Here is an 18,438-nt window from a genome sequence, read left to right as displayed (position 1 = left end):
GACCTCTGGGCTTCTTCAGAGACTCCTTTGGGTGGGAACCAACAACTTCATGTTCTGTTATAAAGGTGACCTGGTCCTCTCGTCCCTGCTAGAGTCTCCTCTCCTTCATGTCTGTCCCTCTAAGCTGTGGGGTGAGATCTCTCCAGCCATCAATTACTTCTCTCTCTGCTTTAGCTCTGCGCTGCCCGGCCAACAGTCACTACGAGCTGTGCGCCGACCTCTGCACCACCACCTGTGCCAGGATCACCGACGCCAGGAAGTGCCCAGACACCTGCGCCGAAGGCTGCCAGTGCGACGATGGCTTCCTCTTCGACGGCCAGGGTTGCGTTGCTCTGCAGAGCTGTGGGTGCTTCAACAAAGGGCTATATTACAAGGTACCACCCCCTGCTGGGGTATTAACTCCTATCCGTTTGCTTCCTCCACGCCCTGCTCTCATCGGCCATGTTGGATCAGACCGTTGTCACTTGCCAATGGCAATACACGAATCTCTGTAGAAAGGCGAAAGGCACTAATGGCGCAAGGCTGGTTCCATGACCCGTGTCTCTGGAAGGGCAGTGGAGTCTAGTGGTTAGAGCTGGGAGTCACGACTCCTCTGGTCTCTCCCCAGCTCTGGGAAGGCAGTGGTGCCTAGTGGAGTAGAGTAGGTGCGGCTGGGAGATAAGACACTCCGTTCTAGTCCCAGATGTGGCTTCCACGTAACTGAACATCTCCGCACTGAAAAACTACATTTCCCCTGGCTACATTGTGTTATTTTCCCTTTTTTCAAACAGCCTAATGAGATGGTTCTGACCAACAATTGCCAGCAAAACTGCACCTGCATTCCTGCCCAAGGGGTGACCTGTGAAGCTCACAGCTGCGCCAGCGATGAAACCTGTCAGATCAGAGATGGAGTCATGCAATGCATCAACATAGGTGAAAAAGAGTGCAAGAGTTAAACAAGAGGAGAGGTGAACGTAGAGACAGAGCCACTAGAGCAGACTCAATGGAGTCAGAACAGTTGAGGAGCGGGCACGGAGTAGAGTTTCAATCCTTAGATCTAGGAAGAAAGTGGGGTCTAGTGGTTAGAGCAGGGGTCTGTAATCCAGAACTCCTGGTTTCTATTCGCTGCTGTACCCCTGGCCCTCCCAAGTTACATAGTAGGTTCTCTGGGTTGGAGCTGATGGGCTGGTAGGCAGGATATATCAAATCAAGTCATTGATTTTCTCCTGGGCTTTGGACCAGGCACGTCACCGTCAAGAGGTAAAGAAAAGTATCCTCCGGGCCTGCCGCTTCAGTCAAATATTGAGGTCCTTACTCTACGTATTTACTTAATCCTATTCGGGCAGAGCTTCTACAGAAGCTGAAGAAATTTCTTCTTCATCATCCAGTGAGCCGGGATATGTGGACTTGGTCTCTGGCCTGTAGGAAATTGTCTCTCATTGACTCCTCTCTGGATGGCCCATCTTCCAAATGGCTTTGATGGGCCAGCGGGTTCTGGTGGGTACCTGGGCCTGTGCTGAACCGAGCTCCCCTGCCCCTAGCCCTCACTCATGGACTGCTGGGATTTCTCTCCTTTCAGATCCCTGCAAAGACCTGACATGTCGGTCCAAGGAGACGTGCAAGATCGAGAACGGCCGTGCGATGTGTGTTCCCAACTTCATTGGAACCTGCTGGGGCTGGGGAGACCCGCACTATCACACTTTCGACGGGCTGAACTTCAACTTCCAGGGCACCTGCACCTACACCCTGGCCAAGTACTGCGGGACCGACCCCACCCTGGTGCCCTTCACCATTGATGAGAAGAACGACAACAGGGGGGGCAATCAGGCTGTCTCCTACGTGCGCCTGACCAACATCTACGTCTACGGGTACAACATCTCCATCCACAAGAAGGAAGTTGGGAAAATCAGAGTGAGTAAAAAGTGCAAAAATGATCAGAAAGGTTACATTTAGAATAAAAATATCTCCCTATCTGTACTCCCATGCCCATACACACCTATCTATCTATCTATCCGCATACAAATCTGTCTGTATCTCTGTCTATTCTTCCCCATACGTATGCATCCATCATACCATCCATCCCAGGACCAATCTGTCTATCCATCTGTCAGGATACACATCTATCCCTCCATCTGTTTGTCCCCACACACATCTCTCTTTCTCTTCATCCACCCCATACACATCAATCCATTTCTCAATCTATCACCAGACACATCTGCTTTTTCTCCATCTATCCATCCACTCATCCCCATACATATCCATCTATCTAATCTATCTGTCTACGCTAGTTGAAGATTAATTTGGGGGGGGGGGGGTTCAACATCCTTTTTCTTCCATTCTTACAAAATGGGCCAATATTTTGTTTATTTTTCAAGAATTTCTGCTGAATCAGGACCTTCATTTTGAAATAGCTATTGCTTTTTTTTTTTAAATTTAGAAATCTTAGAATAGAAATTTTTCCGGATTATCATAAAAAAAAATCCCCTTTTTGTGATCTCAAAGTGGCCATGAAAAGAAACAAGATCAAAAATGAAAACATTCCAATAGGGAACTGAACAAGTGAGAAATAAACCGATTTAAAATGATCTGCTCCAGGCGCCTGTGCCCTCACAGATCACTTGGCCAAACATGTATCCATGGACCACATAGGCCACGCAGTGCCCCTAGTCCTCCCAGAACTTCTGTTCTCCCAGTCTCCCCATGTCACAGCATCCTTACAGGCCACACAGGATAACTGGTTCCTGTGCTCCTTCCACAAACACACACTCTCTCTCTCTCTTTGGTTTTGTACTGCCGAGCGTCACCATAGTATCCAACCATCCTCTACGTAACATATTTTGACAAGAGTAAACTCCCTGCTCAAATCCATGGAGCTTCTGGCTTTTCTCCTCTTTTGGAGTAGAGAAATCTCTGCTTGACGTAGGATTTTGTGGTGAATAGGCGGGTTTCAAGCGGTGAGTATCATTGTCGTTATGGTGGAGAAGCTTTATTAAAGGGGAGGGTCTTCCAGCGTTTCCTAAGGTTGGTCAGACTCTGGATTTATCTAATCTGCACTGGGAATTCATTCCACAGCCAGATCCCCGGACAGAGAACATTTTATCCCTGAGGACTCAAGTGCTTAATTCTGGGCTTTCTAATCTTTATTGTCCCAGAGGAGCAGAACTCTTGTAATAGGTGAGATGAAAAGAGAAATAACCATTGGTGTTTTCCTCCTATCGCTAGATCAATGACGTGACCACCAGCTTGCCAGTGACCCTTGAAGACGGTAAAATCAAGCTCTACCAGAGCGGTCTCAATGCTATCTTGCAGACAGACTTTGGTCTGCAGGTGTCGTATGACTGGAATTGGCACCTGATCATCACCCTCCCAGCAGCTATTATGGGGCCATGGGCGGCCTTTGTGGGAACTTCAACCAAAACCATGGAGATGACATGACGTCACCCAACGGCACCAGAGTCTCCTCCATCGTGGAATGGGCCAGGAGCTGGAAAGTCAAAGACCGGGACCCCTTCTGTTGGGATGTTTGCAAAGGGAATTGCCCAACGTGTGATGAGAGCAAGCAGAAGATCTACGGGGGCGACGAATACTGTGGTTTGATCAGCAAAGCACCAGGAGGGCCCTTCAGAGAGTGTCACCCCAAAGTGAGCCCGGAGGACATTTTTGACAGCTGCATCTATGACGTGTGTCTGAACGGGGGAGCCAAGACCATCCTGTGCCAGGCGCTGGAGGCCTACGCAGCCATCTGCAAGAAACAGGGCATCACCGTCTATGACTGGAGGACACCATCCGGCTGTGGTGAGCTCTGTGCTTTGGTTTCTTTATTGACAAAAGCAGCAGTTAGACGAGACTTACTCTGCTGGTTGGGGAGATGGCCAGTGGGCTGAGCATCAGGGCAGACATCAGGCCTCGGTACTGCACCTTGGCAACCAGACGCCATGGAGATATGGGCCTGAGGAATCCCTATAAAAGACTAGCTAGATTGAGAGTGGATGGACACATGGCTTTCCTAGATTACATTAGAGAAAGAGAGAGACTTACTATATTGTTAAGAGGATGGATTAGATCTATTGGGAGATTAAATAGATTCAATTGAGGATAAGTGAATAAAATGGATAGAGAGAGAAAGATTTAATGGATGGATAGACGGATTAGGTGCATGGGGAGATAAAATCAATTAGTGGTGAAGATTGGTAGATTAGATGCTGAGACGGATGGATAATTAAATGGATTAGGTTATAGATTAGACAGATATAGATACTCCTGGATGTACACGTCAATTAGATGGAGGCAATGAAAATTTAATTACAATCTAAAGTAAAGAAAATCTCACTTCCTCACTTCAAATAAGGGGTGGTCAACATTGTGTAAGAGGGATGTAACTGATGAACGGAAGAGGGGGATGGCTTTGGTGGGTGGACTGGATGGCAGAGAGGGATGGATCAGAAAGCGATGGAAAGATGAGACCCGTCTGAAATACTACCTGGAAATACAGGTGCACGCCCCAGTAGGATCTTCTTAGCCTTTCCACTTCCAGGGTACCTGTGCTGAGTCCTAGGCCATCTGGGGTGGGTGGGGCTTCCAGAGGAGGCCTTGACAAGTGAGGGCTAGTCTGCTCTGGGTGCACTTTGCAGATCTTCTTGGGTTTTCTATAAGCAGAGAGCATTTCCCTGCTCTCCCAGCTAGCAAACACCCTTCCCTAATTGGGTTGTTCCCCGTGCTGGGCTCCAGAGGTGGCCTTAGTGTGCCTGCTTGTATATCAGGCCTGTGATATAGAGGATGTCGATTGCACATTAGAATTTGTCTCTGGCTCTTGCTGCATCTAAGAAGGTGTTTGTAGTTCATTTCCTGTGTTGTTAAATCTCCCCCGCTGTGACTCTCTCCCAGTCCCAATCTGCCCTGAGAACAGCCACTATGAGGCCTGTGGGAGCGCTTGCCCAGCCAGCTGCTCTGACCAAACCGCCAACTCCTCCTGCCGGGAGCCCTGCGTGGAGACCTGCCAGTGTGACAACGGTTATGTCCTGAGTGCCGGCCAGTGTGTCCCAGTGGGGAGCTGTGGCTGTGACTACAATGGCCGCTACTACAAACCCAGTGAGGAGTTCTGGGACGATGAGAACTGCCGCTCTTGGTGCAGGTGTGACCCCAGCCTGGGCCTGGTGGTTTGCCAGGAGACCAGCTGCAAGGCCAATGAGAGATGCGCCGTGATCAACGGGGTCCGTGACTGCTACCCAATCAGCTACTCCACGTGCACGGCCTCCGGGGACCCTCATTACACCACCTTTGACGGGAAAAAGTACGATTTCATGGGCACCTGCATCTACCAGCTGGCTGGGGTCTGCTCCGAGGACCCCACGCTCACCCCGTTCAATATCAAGGTGGAGAATAACAACCGTGGCAGCAAGGCCGTGTCCTACACCAAAGCGGTGACCTTGGAGGTCTATGGCAGAAACATCACTGTCAGCCAGCAATATCCCCGCAAGATCAAGGTAGGGACGGAGAGCCACAGGACTACTCGGGGAGCTGTGAGCAGGAACTCAATGGCCCCTGATTTCTCTCCCCTTGCAGAAATAAGACCTGCGTCCATTGTACACTGAGCTGGCGGTGGATGTACACGGAGTAATTAAGTGCCCCTTTGTGAATATATACGGCAGGATTTTCTCCTCCCAATCAGTGCCGTTATGCCAGTGTAACTGCTGTGCATTCAGTAGCCTCACTCATTTATCAGGGGATCGGGTCCGATTCCCTCCACAGGGAATGGGACAATTCACACCAGCTGGGAATCTGGCCCATTGACTCTAAAGGAATCAACATACAAAAAAGCTTCCTCCACCAAAGTACTTAACCCTGACTTCTGTTGCGTGAAGGCTCTTTACAGGTATCTGACAGCAGAGAGTTGGAGTCAATTACATTTACACTGCCCAAGGGGTGTGAAAGAGTCTTAGGGCTGCTCACAAATCAACCACTAATGTGGCACAACAGAACTGCGGTAGCTGCAGCACTGTAGTGCTTCAGTGAAGATGCTACCAATGCCAGTGGCAGTTCTCCCATTGATGTAGCCACCGCCACAAGAGGCACTAGCTAGGTTGACAGGAGAATTCTCCCGTTGAGCTAGCAATGTCTACAGCAGGGGTTAGGTCAGTTTAACTGCATCGGTCAGGGGGGTGGAGTTTCCACAGCCTGGAGCGATAGTGATACTGACCTAATTTACTAGTGTAGACAGGCCTTAGCGTAATCGGGAATTCAGACCATCCCCACCAGACGGACATAGTCTTCATGAACCTCTCCTAGAAAGCTACTCTCATCGCTAGGCCCCACTCCCCAATCAGAGCTGGGGGATAGACCCCAGGAGTCCTGGCTCCCAGCCCCCATGCTCCAACCATTGCCCTCCCAGAGTTGAGGATAGGACCCAGAAATCCTGATTCCCATCCCCGACTGCTCTAACGCAACTGGGGATAGAACTGGGGATAGAACCCAGGAGTCCTGGCTCCCAGCCTCCCCTGCTCTAAGATGTTAGGTCCCACCCCCTTCTTTCCCTTTCTCTCCCTTCCTCTCCCTTCCCCGAGCCAGGGATAGAATCCAGGAGTCCTGGGTCCCCACCTTCTGCCTGCAGTATTCATTCAAAATTAACCCCCGGCCCTGCCGCGTCTGTTCCAGGTGGACGGTGTCTTTGTGGCTCTGCCTTTCTACCATGAGGAGAAGCTACAGGCCTATGTCAGCGGAGCCCAAGTCCTCATCAAGACCGCCTTCGCCCTGACGGTGACCTTCGACGGGAGCAGCCTGGTCCGGGTCACCGTGCCCAACACCTACGCCAATGTCCTCTGCGGCCTGTGTGGTGACAACAACCAAACTGCCAGTGACGACTTGACCATGAGGGACGGGAGCCGGGCGGCGAATGCCGTCCAGTTTGCCGAGAGCTGGAAGGTGGGGGAGGTCCCTGGATGCTTGCCCAGTTGCACCAAGGACTGCCCAGTCTGCAGTGAGGCTCAGAGACAACCCTACAAGGGAGATGGATACTGCGGGGTCATCACCAGAGGGGACGGGCCGTTCAGAGAGTGCCATGAGGTCATTGACCCAGCCCCCTTCTTCGACGACTGCGTCTTTGATACCTGCCAGTACAAGGGTCACCGTGATGCTCTCTGCAGCGCGATCAGCGCCTACGTGACGGCCTGCCAGGCCAAGGGCATCCAGATAAGGCAGTGGAGATCGACCTCATTCTGCAGTAAGTGTCACCTCTAGAATCTGCTTTAGGGACTGGCTAGTCTGAATTTGCAGCACCCTCTGCAGGGGGCTCAGAACGGCTCTGCTGTGTGTCTCTGGCCTTATACACCTATCATCTTGCAGCAGTGTAGCCAAACGTAAAGGTCACCTACTTAGCTTTGCTTGAACTTCATGCTGTAGTGATATAATCCCGTCCCCTTGCTGGCACCTGTCTCCCAGGGGTTGGAAATACTTTGCAAACACTAGTCATCCTTCCCTTCAGGGTCAGGAAAACGGACACAGAAAGAACTAGAACAAGTTTCTCAGAGTCACGGGGGAAGCCAATGGCAGAACCCAGCTATCCTGACTCCCAATCCTCCATCACTAAACGATACATAGCAGTCCACATGTCCCCTTGTCTGCAGCTGTAACCACTAGACCAAACGTCCCTCCAAGAGTCAGAAAGAAAACCCCAGAGTCCTGGCTCCCAGCCCTTCTGTGACTAAGCTACTAGATCCTAATCCCTTCCCAGAGCTGGCAATACACCCAGGAAACCTGATTGCAAGCCCTCCAGCTCTGATTGGCTAGATCCCTTTGGCTGCTCACATGAAGGACTGGAACCCATCAGTCCTGAGTTCCAGTTTCCCCTGCTTTTAACCACTAGATGCCACTTTCCCCCCCCAGAGCCAATGACAGAGCCCAGCAGACCTGGCTCCCAGCCCTCCCCGCTCTAACCCAGTAGACCCCACTTCCCTCCCTGAACCATGAGTAGAAGCCAGGAGTTTTGGCTCCCAATTCCCCCGAACAACACTATATTGTAAGTGATACCTGCACCTTTTCTTCCGATTGTGCCTTAATTTAAGAAGCTTTCTCTCACCCCCATCTGTATGTTCCCTCTGATCTTCTCCTGCAGGCGCCACCTGCCCCAGTAACTCCCACTACGAGCTCTGTGGGAATGGCTGCCCTGCCACCTGCCACAGCCTCTCGGCGCCGGACGGCTGCGACGCCCCCTGTGCCGAAGGGTGTTTCTGTGACACCGGGTTCCTCCTGAGCGGAGACCGGTGTGTCCCCGTCGCGCAGTGCGGCTGTGTGCACCAGGGCAGGTACTACGGGAAGGGAGAGGTGTTCTACACCAAGGCCTCCTGCCGGGAGAAGTGCCAGTGCAAAGACAACGGGGTGGTCCAGTGTTGGGAGACCTCGTGTGCAGCCAACGAGCAGTGCAAGGTGGCTGATGGCGTCCGGAAATGCCAGCCTGTCGAATCCGCAACGTGTTCTGCTGCCGGGGACCCCCACTACCTCTCCTTCGATGGAGTCGCCTTTGATTTCCAAGGCACCTGCACCTACATCCTGGCCAAGACCTGCGCTGACGCCGGGAACCTGACGTCTTTCTCGGTGAAGGTGGAGAATGTGCCCTGGGGCAATGGGAAGGTGTCTGTCACCAAGCTGGTGTCCGTGGAGGTCTACGGGCTCACGCTCACCCTGCTGCAGAACAGGAAGGGGCACGTCATGGTAAGTCCTGCTCAAGATGTTCCCATGGGGCTGAACCCTGCAATGGGGCAGCCCACCGATGTGGCAATGCAAGGGGCACTTGTCTCATAGGTCACTCATTAGGAGCATGTAGGCAGGAGGGGTCAAATACCCAGAATCTGATCCTGACCTTATTGGCACCAGTGCCAATCCAGAAGCATCCCGCTGAAGAAAGCAGAATCGCTCTGGATTTTCTCTGGGACAAGTGAGATCGGAATCCAGCCCTCAGTTCATTGCGCTCAGTGGGTGATTGCAGAGTAAGCCCAGGGAACTGAGATCAGAATCGGGCCCTGATGTCATTGCACTGAACGAGGTGACCCTGGATTTACCTTGGGGTCAGTGAGAGCAGAAATGGCCATAACTTAATTGAGTTCAGTGGAGTCACTACAGATTTGCCCATGTATCACCAAGACCCTGTCTTGTGCCCATAACCCACCCCTACAGCATCCACTCCCGTGGCTCACAGGGTATGGTCTGTCTCTTCCAGGTGGACGGGGTGTCTCATAACCTCCCTGTGGTCGTGGCCGATGGGCAGCTCCAAGCATATCAGCACGGCGGGAACGTGCTGGTGCAAACGGACTTCGGCCTCACCGTGAGCTACGACCTGGTTTACCACGTCAGAGTCACCGTCCCAGGGAACTACCAGGGCCAGACGTGCGGCCTGTGCGGGAACTACAACGGGCGTCGGGATGACGAGTTCCTGCTCCCCGATGGCAGGGCCGCCCCTAACGTGGCAGCATTCGGTTCCGCCTGGAAAGTCCCAATCCCAGGAGCGGCCTGTGAGGACGGATGCTCCGGGAACAGCTGCCCGGTCTGCAAGGAGACAAAGAAGGACTTCTTCAAACAGCGCAACTACTGCGGCCTGCTCACGGCCCCCGATGGCCCCTTTGCCGCCTGCCACAGCACGGTCAGCCCCACTGTGTATTTCAACAACTGCCTCTATGATCTGTGCCTGGGCAACGGGGATTCCCAGGTCCTGTGCCAGAGCATCCACAGCTATGTGACGGCCTGCCAAGAGGCCCGGGTCACCATCCAGCCCTGGAGGAGCGCCTCCTTCTGCCGTAAGTGCCGTGATGCTGGTGGGGACAGCATCCCTATGGGGGGTGGGGACAGCAATTCTAGGTATCTCATTCCAGACCTCTGGGCTTCTTCAGAGACTCCTTTGGGTGGGAACCAACAACTTCATGTTCTGTTATAAAGGTGACCTGGTCCTCTCGTCCCTGCTAGAGTCTCCTCTCCTTCATGTCTGTCCCTCTAAGCTGTGGGGTGAGATCTCTCCAGCCATCAATTACTTCTCTCTCTGCTTTAGCTCTGCGCTGCCCGGCCAACAGTCACTACGAGCTGTGCGCCGACCTCTGCACCACCACCTGTGCCAGGATCACCGACGCCAGGAAGTGCCCAGACACCTGCGCCGAAGGCTGCCAGTGCGACGATGGCTTCCTCTTCGACGGCCAGGGTTGCGTTGCTCTGCAGAGCTGTGGGTGCTTCAACAAAGGGCTATATTACAAGGTACCGCCCCCTGCTGGGGTATTAACTCCTATCCGTTTGCTTCCTCCACGCCCTGCTCTCATCGGCCATGTTGGATCAGACCGTTGTCACTTGCCAATGGCAATACACGAATCTCTGTAGAAAGGCGAAAGGCACTAATGGCGCAAGGCTGGTTCCATGACCCGTGTCTCTGGAAGGGCAGTGGAGTCTAGTGGTTAGAGCTGGGAGTCACGACTCCTCTGGTCTCTCCCCAGCTCTGGGAAGGCAGTGGTGCCTAGTGGAGTAGAGTAGGTGCGGCTGGGAGATAAGACACTCCGTTCTAGTCCCAGATGTGGCTTCCACGTAACTGAACATCTCCGCACTGAAAAACTACATTTCCCCTGGCTACATTGTGTTATTTTCCCTTTTTTCAAACAGCCTAATGAGATGGTTCTGACCAACAATTGCCAGCAAAACTGCACCTGCATTCCTGCCCAAGGGGTGACCTGTGAAGCTCACAGCTGCGCCAGCAATGAAACCTGTCAGATCAGAGATGGAGTCATGCAATGCATCAACATAGGTGAAAGAGAGTGCAAGAGTTAAACAAGAGGAGAGGTGAACGTAGAGACAGAGCCACTAGAGCAGACTCAATGGAGTCAGAACAGTTGAGGAGCGGGCACGGAGTAGAGTTTCAATCCTTAGATCTAGGAAGAAAGTGGGGTCTAGTGGTTAGAGCAGGGGTCTGTGATCCAGAACTCCTTGTTGCTATTCACTGCTCTACCCCTGCCCCTCCCAGGTTACACAGTAGGTTCTCTCGGTTGGAGCTGATGGGCTGGGAGGCAGGATATGTCAAATCATAGAATCATAGAATTTGAGATCAGAAGGGACCATTATGATCATCTAGTCTGACCTCCTGCAAGATGCAGGCCACATAAGCCGATCCACCCACTCCTTAAGCAAGCGACCCCTGCCCCATGCTTCGGAGGAAGGCGAAAAACCTCCAGGGCCACTGCCAATCTACCCTGGAGGAAAATTCCTTCCCGACCCCAAATATGGCGGTCAGCTGAACCCAGAGCATGCGGGCAAGACTCTCAGCCATACCCTCTGGAAAAAGGCTAACAATATCCTATCATTGACCCATTGTACTAATTACCAGTGTGGCACTTAGTTGACCTATTGACTAAGCCCGTTATCCTATCATACCATCTCCTCCATAAACTTATCTAGCTTAATCTTAAAGTCATGGAGGTCCTTCGCCCCCACTGTTTCCCTCGATAGGCTGTTCTAGAATTGCACTCCTCTGATGGTTAGAAACCTTCGTCTAATTTCAAGCCTAAATTTCCTGACTGACAATTTATATCCGTTTGTCCTCGTGTCCACATTAGCACTGAGCTGAAATAATTCCTCTCCTTCCCTGGTGTTTATCCCTCTGATATATTTAAAGAGTGCAATCATATCTCCTCTTATCCTTCTTTTGGTTAAGGAAAACAAACCGAGCTCCTCAAGTCTCCTTTCATACGACAGGCTTTCCATTCCTCGGATCATTCTAGTAGCCCTTCTTTGTACCTGTTCCAGTTTGAATTCATCCTTCTTAAACATGGGAGACCAAAACTGCACACAATACTCCAAATGAGGTCTCACCAACGCCTTATATAACGGGACTAGCACCTCCTTATCCCTACTAGAAATACCTCGCCTAATGCATCCCAAGACCGCATTAGCTTTTTTAACGGCCACATCACATTGCCTACTCATAGTCATCCTACGATCAACCAGGACTCCTAGGTCCTTCTCCTCCTCCGTTACTTCCAACTGGTGCGTCCCCGGCTTATAACTAAAGTTCTTGTTAGTCATCCCTAAATGCATAACCTTACACTTCTCACTATTGAATTTCATCCTGTTACTAATACTCCAGTTTACAAGGTCATCCAAATCTCCCTGGAGGATATCCCGATCCTTTTCCGAATTGGCAATACCTCCCAACTTGGTGTCATCCGCAAACTTTATCAGCCCACTCCTACTCTTGGTTCCCAGGTCAGCGATAAATAGATTGAATAAAATCGGACCCAAAACCGAACCTTGAGGAACTCCACTGGTAACCCTCCAACCCGACAGTTCCCCTTCAATACGACCCTCTGCAGTCTCCCCTTTAACCAGCTCCTTATCCACCTCTGGATTTTCATTTCGATCCCCATCTTTTCCAATTTAACCAGTAATTCCTCATGCGGTACCGTATCAAACGCCTTACTGAAATCAAGATATATTAGATCCACCGCATTTCCCGTGTCTAAAAAATCTGTTACTTTCTCAAAGAAGCAGATCAGGTTGGTTTGGCACGATCTACCTTTTGTAAATCCATGCTGTAATTTGTCCCAGTTGCCATCGGCCTCATGCTCCGTAACCACTCTCTCCTTTAAAATTTTTTCCATGATTTTGCATACTACAGATGTTAAACTAACAGGCCTGTAGTTACCCGGGTCACTTTTTTTCCCCTTCTTGAATATAGGAACTACATTAGCTAATCTCCAGTCAAATGGTACAATCCCCGAGTTTAGAGATTTATTAAAAAGCATCGCTAACGGGCTTGCAATTTCACTCGCCAATTCCCTTAATATTCTAGGATGAAGATTATCTGGGCCCCCCGATTTACTTCCGTTTAGCTGTTCAAGTTTGGCTTCTACCTCAGATACCGTAATGTCTACCTCCATATCTTCATTCCCATCAGTCCCTCTACCACTATTCCTTAGCCCTTCATTAGCCTCATTAAAGACCGAGGCAAAATATTCGTTCAGATATTGTGCCATGCCAAGATTATCCCTAATCTCCACTCTGTTTAAAGTTTTAAGCGGTCCCACTTCTTCTTTCTTGGTTTTCTTCCTATTTATATGGCTAAAAAACCTTTTGCTATTGGTTTTAATCCCCTTCGCTAGGTCCATCTCCACCCGGCTCTTTGCCTTTCTCACAGCTTCCCTACACCCTCTGACCTCAATAAGGTAGGTTTCTTTGCTAATCCCTCCCATTTTCCACTCCTTGTACGCTTTCTGTTTTTTCTTAATGACCCCTCTAAGACGCTTGCTCATCCAGCTCGGTCTAAAACTGCTACCTACGAGCCGTTTTCCCTTTCTCGGGATACATGCCTCTGACAACTCCTGCAACTTACGCCTGAAGTAACCCCAGGCGTCATCTGCCTTTAGATCCCTAAATATGTTAGTCCAGTCCACTTCCCTAACTAGTCGCCTTAATTTAGTAAAGTTAGCCCTTTTGAAATCGTATACCTTAGTCTCAGATGCAATATTGATTATCCTCCCATTAATATTGAAACGAATTAGCTCATGATCACTCGAGCCAAGGTTGTCCCCTACAACTATTTCCTCAACAAGGTCCTCGTTACTCACCAAAACCAGATCTAAAATGGCATCCCCCCTCGTTGGTTCAGCAACTACTTGATGAAGGAATTCATCAGCTATCACGTCTAGGAAAAGCTGAGCCCTATTATTATTACTAGCATTTGTTTCCCAATCTATATCCGGGAAGTTAAAGTCCCCCATGATCAAACAGTTCCTATTAGTATTTACCTCCTTAAAAACATTAAAGAGCTCTCTATCCATCTCCAGGCTAGATCCCGGCGGTCTATAGCACACCCCAATCACTATCCCGGGGGACGCTCTAGTAGTTTTCTTCCCCAATGTGACCATTGCCCAAACAGACTCCGTATTATCCATTGCATTGCTAGTTATTTCGTTACATTTCACCTCATTATTGATATACAATGCTACTCCCCCACCTTTACCTTTGCATCGGTCTTTCCTAAACAGCACATACACTTCCATACCTGTACTCCAGTCATGGCTACCATTCCACCATGTTTCGGTTATTCCTACGATATCCGGTTTCAATTCTCGGACCAGGAGCTCCAGTTCCTCCATTTTGTTACCTAAGCTTCTCGCATTGGTGAACAAACATCCTAATTTTTGCTGTTTGGCTCCTCTCACCCAACTTGGTAGGGACACAGTACTACCAGTATGACCTGTCGATCTAGTATCCATCCCCCCCTTCTTCCTTACACCTAACCGTCCTCCTCTGGCTATATCTGTTGTTATCCTGTTGTTCTCACTCCCAATGTATAAATTTGGCATGGAGAGTATCAGGACCTCTCCCAACCGTCTCCCCACAGTGTCTAGTTTAAAGCTCTTTTAATCAGATGAGCCAGCCTCCCTCCTAGAAGTCTACTTCCTTCCCTACTTAGGTGGAGCCCATCCCATGAGAACAGTTGTCTGTCCCCAAAAGCCTCCCAGTGCCCATACATTCCAAAGCCCTCCTTGTAACACCACTCCCTCAGCCAACTATTAATCGTCACGATCCTGTCACCCCTTTGGCGCCCTTCCCTAGGGACAGGTAGGATCCCACTGAAGATCACCTGAGCCTCAATTTCCTTGAGCGTCTTACCCAACCTGGCATAGTCTCCCTTGATCCTCTCTAGTGAGAATCTAGCCGTGTCATTCGTTCCTACATGAAGGATGATCAAAGGGTTCTTACCTGCTCCTCTTAGGATCCTTTTCAACCTCAGGTCCACATCCCGTATTTTAGCGCCCGGTAGACAGCACACCCTTCTGTTATCCGGATCGGCCCTGGTCACAGGCCTGTCCAACCTTCTCAGTATGGAATCCCCAATCACGTAGACCTGCCTTTGCCTGGGGACAGTGCGGTCCTCTAACCTATCCTCCGTCTCCCCTGGTTGCAAGCTCCTTCCATTCCTATCATCCCTTGTGGTTCCCCTTAAGCCATCCTGTATCGTCCCTGGGCCCAAACTTGGTGCTGCCTCCATAGACTCCTCTCCTCTTTCTATCGGACTGGCCGCTCTTCTCTTTTTCCTTGGCCTCCCACCGTCAGGTACCGTCTGCTTTACCCCTTCCTCATTCTCCAGACCTTCGAACCTGTTCCTTAGCTCTACTTCCCCCTCACTGGCTCTCCTTTTTCTCGGTCTGCTTCTCACCGTCACATGCTTCCACCGCCCATCTTCCTCATCCGGCGGTCCCCCCTCACTGGCCTTAGCCCCTGCTCCCCCCTGTGCCCTTGGGCATTCCCCTTCAGTCACTGCTTGCCATTGCTCCATCAGCTGCTCGAAGCCCCTTCTATTCTCTACCAGGGTTTCTACCTGCAGCTCTAGACCCTGGATCTTTTCCTCCAGCAGCTCTATTAGGCGGCACTTCATGCATACATAGTACTGTTCTGGGTCCCCAGCTAGGACAATGTACATACCGCAGCTGCTGCATGCTCTCATCCTTGGTGTATCATCCGCTGCTTGGTTCATGGCTGCGGCTGTCTCAGCCTCGCTCGGCGTTCTTACCTGGGGAACACGGGAGACAAGGCGCCGCCCCCTTCTGCCTCCCCCTTTAAACTCCCACGCAAACTCCCTTGTTCGCCACCCTGTTTTCTGGCTCCTGTGCCGCTGCTCGCAGCTGTGCCGCTGCCTGGCTGGGCGGCCGCTTTTATAGGCCCCTCCTCAGCCTAGCTCCGCCCCCTTCAATCAAAATCAAATCAAGTCATTGATTTTCTCCTGGGCTTTGGACCAGGCACGTCACCGTCAAGAGGTAAAGAAAAGTATCCTCCGGGCCTGCCACTTCGGTCAAATGTTGAGGTCCTTACTCTACCTATTTACTTAATCCTATTCGGGCAGAGCTTCTAAAGAAGCTGAAGAAATTTCTTCTTCATCATCCAGTGAGCCGGGATATGTGGACTTGGTCTCTGGCCTGTAGGAAATTGTCTCTCATTGACTCCTCTCTGGATGGCCCATCTTCCAAATGGCTTTGATGGGCCAGCGGGTTCTGGTGGGTACCTGGGCCTGTGCTGAACCGAGCTCTCCTGCCCCCTAGTCCTCACTCATGGACTGCTGGGATTTCTCTCCTTTCAGATCCCTGCAAAGACCTGACATGTCGGTCCGAGGAGACGTGCAAGATCGAGAACGGCCGTGCGATGTGTGTTCCCAACTTCATTGGAACCTGCTGGGGCTGGGGGGACCCACACTATCACACTTTCGACGGGCTGAACTTCAACTTCCAGGGCACCTGCACCTACACCCTGGCCAAGTACTGTGGGACCGACCCCACCCTGGTGCCCTTCACCATCGATGAGAAGAACGACAACAGGGGGGGCAACCAGGCTGTCTCCTACGTGCGCCTGACCAACATCTACGTCTACGGGTACAACATCTCCATCCACAAAAAGGAAGTTGGGAAGATCAGAGTGAGTAAAAAGTGCAAAAATGATCAGAAAGGTTACATTTAGAATAAAAATATCTCCCTATCTGTACTCCCATGCCCATACACACCTATCTATCTATCTATCCGCATACAAATCTGTCTGTATCTCTGACTATTCTTCCCCATACGTATGCATCCATCATACCATCCATCCCAGGACCAACCTGTCTATCCATCTGTCAGGGTACACATCTATCCCTCCCTCTGTTTGTCCCCACACACATCTCTCTTTCTCTTCATCCACCCCATACACATCAATCCATTTCTCAATCTATCACCAGACACATCTGCTTTTTCTCCATCTATCCATCCACTCATCCCCATACATATCCATCTATCTAATCTATCTGTCTACGCTAGTTGAAGATTATTTGGGGGAGGGGTTCAACATCCTTTTTCTTCCATTCTTACAAAATGGACCAATATTTTGTTTATTTTTCAAGAATTTCTGCTGAATCAGGACCTTCATTTTGAAATAGCTATTGCTTTTTTTTTAATTTAGTAATCTTAGAATAGAATTTTTTCCGGATTATCATAAAAAAAAATCCCCTTTTTGTGATCTCAAAGTGGCCAAGAAAAGAAACAAGATCAAAAATGAAAACATTCCAATAGGGAACTGAACAAGTGAGAAATAAACCGATTTAAAATGATCTGCTCCAGGCCCCTGTGCCCTCACAGATCACTTGGCCAAACATGTATCCATGGACCACATAGGCCACCCAGTGCCCCTAGTCCTCCCAGAACTTCTGTTCTCCCAGTCTCCCCATGTCACAGCATCCTTACAGGCCACACAGGATAACTGGTTCCTGTGCTCCTTCCACAAACACACACTCTCTCTCTCTCTTTGGTTTTGTACTGCCGAGCGTCACCATAGTATCCAACCATCCTCTACGTAACATATTTTGACAAGAGTAAACTCCCTGCTCAAATCCATGGAGCTTCTGGCTTTTCTCCTCTTTTTGGAGTAGAGAAATCTCTGCTTGACGTAGGATTTTGTGGTGAATAGGGCGGGTTTCAAGCGGTGAGTATCATTGTCGTTATGGTGGAGAAGCTTTATTAAAGGGGAGGGTCTTCCAGCATTTCCTAAGGTTGGTCAGACTCTGGATTTATCTAATCTGCACTGGGAATTCATTCCACAGCCAGATCCCCGGACAGAGAATATTTTATCCCTGAGGACTCAAGTGCTTAATTCTGGGCTTTCTAATCTTTATTGTCCCAGAGGAGCAGAACTCTTGTAATAGGTGAGATGAAAAGAGAAATAACCATTGGTGTTTTCCTCCTATCGCTAGATCAATGACGTGACCACCAGCTTGCCGGTGACCCTTGAAGACGGTAAAATCAAGCTCTACCAGAGCGGTCTCAATGCTATCTTGCAGACAGACTTTGGTCTGCAGGTGTCGTATGACTGGAATTGGCACCTGATCATCACCCTCCCCAGCAGCTATTATGGGGCCATGGGCGGCCTTTGTGGGAACTTCAACCAAAACCATGGAGATGACATGACGTCACCCAACGGCACCAGAGTCTCCTCCATCGTGGAATGGGCCAGGAGCTGGAAAGTCAAAGACCGGGACCCCTTCTGTTGGGATGTTTGCAAAGGGAATTGCCCAACGTGTGATGAGAGCAAGCAGAAGATCTACGGGGGCGACGAATACTGTGGTTTGATCAGCAAAGCACCAGGAGAGCCCTTCAGAGAGTGTCACCCCAAAGTGAGCCCGGAGGACATTTTTGACAGCTGCATCTATGACGTGTGTCTGAACGGGGGAGCCAAGACCATCCTGTGCCAGGCGCTGGAGGCCTACGCAGCCATCTGCAAGAAACAGGGCATCACCGTCTATGACTGGAGGACACCATCCGGCTGTGGTGAGCTCTGTGCTTTGGTTTCTTTATTGACAAAAGCAGCAGTTAGACGAGACTTACTCTGCTGGTTGGGGAGATGGCCAGTGGGCTGAGCATCAGGGCAGACATCAGGCCTCGGTACTGCACCTTGGCAACCAGACGCCATGGAGAT

At 50.5% G+C, this 18,438-nt stretch overlaps 1 protein-coding gene across 1 annotated transcript in view; it reads left to right on the top strand.

The window, feature by feature from the left end:
- LOC120390531 (IgGFc-binding protein-like) overlaps positions 1 to 18,438 on the top strand; it is a 68,535-nt gene that overhangs the window by 20,292 nt on the left and 29,805 nt on the right. Inside the window, 13 exon segments of the mRNA XM_039513260.1 lie at positions 175 to 374; positions 771 to 912; positions 1,559 to 1,890; positions 3,202 to 3,340; positions 3,343 to 3,774; positions 4,864 to 5,462; positions 6,631 to 7,195; positions 8,087 to 8,682; positions 9,188 to 9,761; positions 10,010 to 10,209; positions 10,606 to 10,747; positions 16,079 to 16,410; positions 17,717 to 18,290. Of these exon segments, the coding sequence (XP_039369194.1) occupies positions 175 to 374; positions 771 to 912; positions 1,559 to 1,890; positions 3,202 to 3,340; positions 3,343 to 3,774; positions 4,864 to 5,462; positions 6,631 to 7,195; positions 8,087 to 8,682; positions 9,188 to 9,761; positions 10,010 to 10,209; positions 10,606 to 10,747; positions 16,079 to 16,410; positions 17,717 to 18,290 (4,827 nt within the window).

The sequence above is a fragment of the Mauremys reevesii genome, linkage group 24 (genome assembly GCF_016161935.1).
Source record: "Mauremys reevesii isolate NIE-2019 linkage group 24, ASM1616193v1, whole genome shotgun sequence".
NCBI classification, from domain to species: domain Eukaryota; kingdom Metazoa; phylum Chordata; order Testudines; family Geoemydidae; genus Mauremys; species Mauremys reevesii.
The sequence above is the reverse complement of the archived record's forward strand: the minus strand, read 5'-3'. Positions and strand labels throughout refer to the sequence as shown.